The 8189-nt window shown below is 42.1% G+C and overlaps 1 protein-coding gene across 7 annotated transcripts in view; it reads left to right on the top strand.

Moving 5' to 3' along the window:
• RNF144A (ring finger protein 144A) overlaps positions 1 to 5919 on the top strand; it is a 190853-nt gene extending 184934 nt beyond the window's left edge. For 6 of the 7 annotated variants that reach the window (XM_073568171.1, XM_073568172.1, XM_073568170.1 and 3 more), the window contains one exon: positions 1838 to 5919. In XM_073568171.1, the coding sequence (XP_073424272.1) occupies positions 1838 to 1969 (132 nt within the window). In that variant the 3' untranslated portion in view covers positions 1970 to 5919. The remainder of the gene's footprint in view (positions 1 to 1837) is intronic. The other variant, XM_073568168.1, reaches the window with a different exon arrangement.
• The last annotated feature ends 2270 nt before the right edge of the window (positions 5920 to 8189 follow it).

Consider the following 8189-nt stretch of genomic DNA (forward strand, 5'->3'; position numbering starts at 1 on the left):
CACCTACTACATATTGGAATAGGAATTTGAAGATGGGAATACCCCTTTAAGTATTTGGTGCAGAAAGTTCTGCACCATTTCTGCATCTCCTGGCAGGAAAAAATGCAGCATAAAATAGGAGTGTTTTTGATGCACCAAATCTGCAAGGAAAAAATAAGCTATATGTGCAAGAGACTGCAGGATTCTCATTCACTCAGCTGGCGTCAGGAAAATCTTCAGGTTTTTGTTGCAAATCTGTGCAGGAAAAAAAAGCAGCTAATCTGCAACATGTGAACAGGCCCTAAAGATACATAAAATAAATATTTAGATCGATAGAATCTATGTGTCTAATCTGTTATATATCTATCTAATATCTTCCGTTCCTCTTACTGTCGGGGTTCCTCAGGGTTCTTCCCTGGCCCCCTCCTCTTCTCCCTATATACTGCTCCTGTTGGACTGTCGCTCGTAATCATTCTCATCTGGACTATTGCGACTCTCTATTAATTGGTCTTCCTCTCACTAAAGTCTCCCCTCTTCAATCCATCCTGAATGCAGCAGCCAGGATCATATTTCTTTCCAGCCGCTACACCGATGCCTCCACCCTGTGCCAGTCTTTGCACTGGTTGCCCATCTGCTACAGAGTCTAATATAAACGTATAAACGTATTACTTTCACACACAAAGTGCTCCACGGTTCAGCACCCCTCTGCTTTTCGTCCCCTCATCTCATTCTGCTATTCTACCTGTGCCCTCCGTTTTGCTAATGACCTAAGATTAACATTCTCAATAATCTCAACCTCTGAACTCCCGTATCCATGACTTCTCACATACTGTGCCAATTCACTGGAATGCACTTCAAAGAAAAAAATATAAAAAAATCCAACACATGGAAAACGCGTTTCGAGCACGTACTGTGCTCTTGATCATAGTATAGCCATGCGCTGGATATTTTAATATTTTTTTCTTTGAAAATAAAAAAGTGATTTTCTTCCAGTTCTGCACTTCCAAAATTTTCTTCCAAATCTGATCACTCATAGCATCTGTTTACACCCCCTTATTGCACTTACTGTAATTGTTCTTTATATCTGTACTGTGCAGATAGTGGCTGGTGACAGGTTCATGCAGTGTTATCTGAATTCCCTATTTATTACATTGCTATCTATCTATCTATCATATATCTATCTCTCATATCTATCTATCTATCTATCTATCTAATATCTATCTATCTAATATCTATCTATCTATCCTTCTAACCTTCTATCTATCTCATATCTATCTATCTCTATCTATCTCATATCTATCTATCTATCTATCTATCATATATCTATCCTTCTAACCTTCTATCTATCATATATCTGTCTCTCATATCTATCTATCTATCTCATATCTATCTCATATCTATCTATCCATCATATATCTATCTATCTATCCATCATATATCTATCTATCTATCTCATATCTATCTATCATATATCTATCCTTCTATCTATCTCATATCTATCTATCTCATATCTATCTATCTCATATCTATCTATCCATCATATATCTATCTATCTATCTATCTATCCATCATATATCTATCTATCTATCTATCTATCTCATATCTATCTATCTAGATTTGAAATAGAGATGATACAGTAATATTCATTGATACAATTGATAGACTTGATCTAGAGAGATAATAGATAAGACACATGATTATAAATACATAGATATATAGAGATAGATGGATGACAGATGGTAGAAAGATGAATAAATGAAAGAGAACGATATATTTTGATGTAGATAGATATTATGACATATCTAGATGTCACTGACTTACCTTTAAACCTCTTTTAATCTTCATCTTTCCTCCACAGGTGGTTGGAATATTTGCGGGATTCGGCCTCCTTCTTTTAGTAGCCTCCCCCTTCCTCTTACTGGCCACACCGTTTGTTTTGTGCTGCAAATGTAAATGCAGTAAAGGAGATGATGACCCGCTGCCAACTTAATGCTGAGGAGCGTGTTGTGGATTTCCCCAGCGTCCCAGGCCGAACTGCTGAAGGCTGCGTCACTCTTGGGACACGTTGTAGCCTCGGCTGAACCAGCTTCCCAGGACATACAGTAAACTGTGCCATTCTAGTGAGATCTCGTGTCCTCGGCGCTCCTGACGTCACTCCAGGATCGTGGTGACTGAGGAGGATAAGTCGCACAATGTACAGATAATATTATTCATCCACATAACAGTTGTTTGGTCCGACGTCAGTTCTGGTCCTGCCGGTCCTGTTTTAAACTGTTTTTAAGCTTAGTATCTTCTGTGCCATTCCTGAGTTTTACCTTCATTTGTATCTTTTCTTTTTGTTGTGAAATGCTGTCTATTTCTTAAAGTGCATTGTTCTGAAGCTGTGCATTGTTCTGAAGCTGTGCATTGTTCTGAAGCTGTGCATTGTTCTGAAGCTGTGCATTGTTCTGAAGCTGTGCATTGTTCTGAAGCTGTGCATTGTTCTGAAGCTGTGCATTGCTGTAGATTAATTCCTTGTTTTATATCACAGAGTACGCAATGCACCAAGCTTCACGTTTCCTGCAGTCTGGATTTACCAAAGTGAGAATTGCTACAAAAAAAATAGAAAAAATTGAGCAAAAAGTAAAAAATTTAATCCAATTTACATAGATTTTGCTGTTTTACTGTTACATGCCACTATGGCTCGTCTCACGTGAGAGCACACTTCTATAGCTGTGGTCCTCATTATTACATAAGACACTGCCAAAGCAGGCTGGCAGAGGCTCTTTCATAGGGAACATATTTTGGCCAAAGCAGATTAGCTCACAACCCAACGTCAAGGGTCCCCAAATTTTGTGAGTCCCTAACACTAAATCTGAACAGCGCACATAAGGAAAAAATTCCCAAAAATTAAAAAAAAAAACACATTTGAAAGGTTGACTCACCAAACCCTGGCTAATCTGCTTTGGCCAAAATAGTAACTAATACCCCATATCTTTTCATCTTTTTGCACTTTTTATCATTTTTGCGGGATGCAGCTAGACCTCTTCATGTTGGCTTGGTTTTTCCTGTGTGATGCATGTATACAGTGCTGAGCGGCCCGCCTGCTAATACTATGGGCGTCATTAATAGGCTGTTCAGACACTTTGCACCACACTTATCTGTGTGACTGATGTCCTATGCAAGCCCTATTTGAGTGCATTTTTTCCACTGGGCAGCCAGACCCTCTTGGGTTACTGGCTGTCCTCATCAGTGGAATGCACTTGTGCTGCCCCAGCCTTTACCAATGGAGGTCTGCTGCATCCTGCTAGTGCATTAGTCAGGGTTTTGGTGAGTCAACCTTTCAAATGTGCTTTTTTTGAATTTTTGGGAATTTTTTCCTTATGTGCGCCATACGTTTTTATCAAAGAGATTCGGATTGGAATTCGCCTGACAAAGCCCTAAAAAATATTACAAAACAAATTACCTTATGCACTGCAATGTCAAAACGACTTGTCGTGCGCACATTTCGTCCTTTTGGGCTTTTTAAACCCCTTCAGGTTTCGAAAAACGTGACTGGTCCATTCTTCTGCTTGGAAGCTGCTGAGTAGTTTATATACACAATTAAAGAAAAAGACGCTGTCGGCCTGGCCGCTGAGAAAATGAACTAAAAGACGCCAAGGAAGACCCAAAAACTCTGCACATACTTTCACTGTTATAGAGAGCCAGAGGTGAGCAAATTGATTCCAACTAAATCCGATTAATTTAGAATTTCCTAAAATTTGTGCATTCAGGTGAATCCAAATGTTATGCAATTTGCTTAATTCTACCCACCTTTTTTTGGCCATGTTTAGCTTTGCTGCACCTTTCTACCACTGCGTTTTCGGCCCCTCCATGCCGAATAGCCCTGAAAAAAATTATACACTTTGCCTTCAAATATCATGACGTCGCCCTGTAATGTCATGAGTCATCCTGACGTCTTGACGTTTCGAGGCATAGTCCGTTTGAAGGAACCAAAGGTGCCATGACTCTGCAGGAGGAGATGAGTGATGACTGGAGCAGAACGTGGACGGGAGAAGGGTTGCTTGGTTGGATAGGTGGGGTCAGGGAGAGGTGTGTAGAATTTTTAAACAAATTTTTAATCCGTGTTAATTTTCTCTGGCTGAGGTTTAGACAGGCCTCAGAGGATAATAAGGAACATTTACTTTGCATTGAATAAATTTGATGTAAATCGAATCTTCTAACCAAATTCAAGCAGACCTCCCAATTCAAATTTCAGCCGATTCACTCATGTCTATATAAAGCAGAGGGACCAGGTTGTATACAGGAAGTCAGAAAGAAGAAAGGTGGGAACATTCAGGTTAGGACAGAATCTCTAAAGCTGCAAATGATCCTGAAGAAGGGGAAAGGGAAATCACTCCAGGAATGAAGATGTACTTAATGGTTTCTGGCACAGACGTGAACATTGCCCCGATCTGGCTGCCATAAAAGACCAAACTAGTTGCCAATCCAGGGTAGTGCAAATCCTGTTGCTCCTCTGTATTTTGAACAGTGATAGTTCAACCTCTCGGACCACCAGTGATACAGGAAATGGAGGGAATATTGATTGCTCAGTAGAGAACTATTCATTCTAAGCAGTCACCGATCAGAAAGTGATGACTTCTAGTAATATGCCATTAATTTTTATGATGGGAGGAACCCAATAATGAACAGTGTACTTTAGTCTGTTAAATCGCCGCTGGTGAGCTAATGTGACTTTTCTGGACCAGCCAGATGAAAAAACCTCAAAAAGTTTGCAGGCAGCTGTTGATTTCATGATACCTTGAATACCTCGTTCCAGTCATTTGTGATTAGTTTTAGAGCTGAAACTTTTCACCTGCGTAAAGGGAACATGTTGTCTACAAATTACAGATGGATTACCCGATAAGTCTTATTTTTTCATATTTCTATGTTTGCTATGGAGGAGTCATGGGTGGGAAGGAGAGTGTGTGCTGAGCTTTTCTTTAGAAGGTACTTCTGTATTGTCTGTCAGGTCACAGATAATGTGTGGCATCAAGGTGCTTGTTACCGTGTCACAACCTTTAATGGAATCTTTTAGAAGGTTTCTGCTATGTGATCTGAGAGCACGATAAGGGTCTGAGACCCTGTTTCCAGCAATGTGTCGCATACTGGGCTGTTTTACTGTTTAAATAAAATCAGTGTTTTATCAGCGGGAGATTATCACTACAGGACTAGGTGTCTCGTGCCTCCTAGTCAACTTCTCCATGTAACTCCGCCCCCACCACTGATTATCAGCTTTCTGTCAATATGCATTCTACATAGAAATCTGCCAATCAGTGGTGTGGGTGGAGCTATACAACTCATCATTTGAGCACTGCTAGATCTACAGCAGAGAAAAAAGTGATTGTATCAGTGACAGCATGTGGACCAGTAAGTGACACATCGCTCCAATCAGGGTCTCAGCCCGTAAATCATGCTTCTCTCCGATCAAAAATGGCTAAACCTGCTGACAGATTCCCTTTAAACTACATTAACACACCGATATGTAACTGCATGATGCACGGACTGTCCCCGAGCCTCCTTAACCGAACTCAGCAGTCTCATAGGCATATATGAGGCTGTCAACTTCGTGACAAGAGACCTGCGATTAGTCCATACATCGTGATCTATACTCGGATCGTAACACACAGAGATGTATGAATCCGGCCTTGAACCATACAGATTACCGTATTTCTGTCTTGGTTTCTAGGAATCTTCTTCCCCATTAATGCCACCAAATGCGAGATAAAAAAAAAATCGCAAATAGCAATTGTGAGAAAATGTTTATGAACTTTCTGAATTTCTGTACGGATGACTCAAAGTGAATGTGTTATAAGAAAATGACCCATTTGTTAGGTTTTTATTAAATGTATTTTTACACCTAACGTAAAACCTGATTTAAACAATAGTCCATTTTCTGATTAAATACTTAAAAATCTAAAAGTCCTAATGAAAAGTGTTTTTTGTTTCCATCCTAGCAAGTTTTAACGTATCCATAGGTGCTACAGTCTCAAGATCTGTTGAGATCGGAATAACCCTTTAATTAAATTATAATTAGACACTATTCGAACGCATGAGCATTTCTATAGTGTCTTTAACCAGAGTTATGGAAATCAGGTTAGGCTAGTTTCACACTTGCTTTTTTTTGCAGCGCGTTTTTCCCGCAAAAAAACGCATTGAAAAAACGCATACAAACGCATACAGATGCTGCGTTTTTTTCAAGCATTTTTATGAGCATGCATGAAAAAAACGCAGCGTTTTTATGCGTTTGTATGCGTTTTTAGTGCGTTTTTACCGCGTTTGCGTTTTTTTCCAACATTAGGTGGCCCCTCACACTAACCCAAACCATGACTTTACTAACCCTAACCCTAACCCTGACCCTAACCCTAACCCTGACCCTAACCCTGACCCTAACCCTTAACCAAACCATACTAACCCTAACCCTTAACCAAACCCTACTAACCCTAACTCTAACCCTAAACCCTAGCTAACCCCAACCCTAACCCTAAACCCCCTTAACTAACCCTAACTCTAACCCAAACCCCTAAATTCCATTGTCTAACTAATAGTAAAAAAAAAAACGCATGTGCAAAAAAACGCATACATAAGCATGCCAATGCGCACATATGCTCACCATAGACTTATAATGGGTGTCTTGCTGTAAAAAAACGCATTGCGCGCGCATGCGTTTTTTTGAGGCAAGTCGGACGCCCAAAAAATGCAACAGGATGCATTTTGTGCGCCCGAGCGCATACCGCAAAAAAACGCATACAAACGCATGTGTATGCGCACATAAGCGCATCCCATGCAAAATATAGGAAAAAAAAACGCATGCGTTTTTTAGCGCTAAGGCCGGTTTCACATTAGCGCTTTTTAAGCGCACGCACGGCCGGGGGTAGCTCCGCCCCCGAGCCGGCTCTCTGCCCGGCGTGCCCGCCCCTTGCTTGTAGCGCCGCCTACTAGCGGACAGCGGCGCCTGCGATCGGCGCACCCTATCTTTAGCATAGGGTGCGCAGATCGTGCGCAGGCCGTGCGCTAGTTGCGCTTTGACCTGCGCTGCGCACTTTTGACAGTGCGCCGTGCGCGCCAAAATCAAACTTTTCGGATTTTGGCGCGCACGGCGCACCGTCAAAAGTGCGCAGCGCAGGTCAAAGCGCAACTAGCGCACGGCCTGCGCACGATCTGCGCACCCTATGCTAAAGATAGGGTGCGCCGATCGCAGGCGCCGCTGTCCGCTAGTAGGCGGCGCTACAAGCAAGGGGCGGGCACGCCGGGCAGAGAGCCGGCTCGGGGGCGGAGCTACCCCCGGCCGTGCGTGCGCTTAAAAAGCGCTAATGTGAAACCGGCCTAAAATCCCGCAAAAAAAACACAAGTGTGAAACCAGCCTTAGAGTGGTATAATTTGTAGACTAGTTAGGTGTGCTAGGAAAAAGCTACACACACCCGCTATGTTCCTGTTATAACACGTGCAAAAAAATGCTGCCAAAAATACCTCTTCAGTCGGCAGCGTTGATGCTCTGTTGGTTCTCCTCGGGCCAACCAGCATGTGACCCCTGCAGCCAATCAGTAGCTGCAGTGGTCATGTGCCTAGCACCACATATCACCGGTGCCAGCAGCTCTTCATGTGAGAGCTGTGGCCACTGATTGGCTGGCGGGGTTACATGTGTGGTGGACCAACTGAGTATCTGACCTGGATCAGCGCGGGTTGGAAGCGGTGAGTAGTGTTTTTCTTTTTGCTTTGTTTTTCAACTAGATAAGACCTGAGGAGTTCACAAATGTTATCTTTAAATTATACATACTTTATTGTGATCTCAATAAAACTTCTCGTGTCAATATAAATTTACTCTACAGTGACTCAGTGTCTGTCAGCACAAAGTGACTGTTCAAACCAACCACAGCGCTTGGTTCCCCCTTGGTGTGGCCAAACCGTTCACTTTCCCACCTGCTTGTTTTACATCTGTCTCTGTCCTCCTCTGTGTTGACTGACAGCTGTGGCTCTTCAGGAGGGAGAGAATGACGGGGATAGATGGGAAACAAGTAATTGTGGTTGAAATCAAGCATCTGTGCTTGGTTTGAACAGTCATTTTGTGCCGACAGGCTTCCTTTAATCTGCTTAAGTGGCTTGGATTTGTGTATATTTTAGTTTTTATGCATTTTTTGTTTTACGATGTTTATTATGTTTCCTTTTCACACGTTCCGCTGCCAAAACACATC

Source organism: Dendrobates tinctorius, unplaced genomic scaffold, assembly GCF_039654945.1.
Source record: "Dendrobates tinctorius isolate UK_male_01 unplaced genomic scaffold, ASM3965494v1 ptg000021l, whole genome shotgun sequence".
Classification (NCBI taxonomy): Eukaryota; Metazoa; Chordata; class Amphibia; order Anura; family Dendrobatidae; genus Dendrobates; species Dendrobates tinctorius.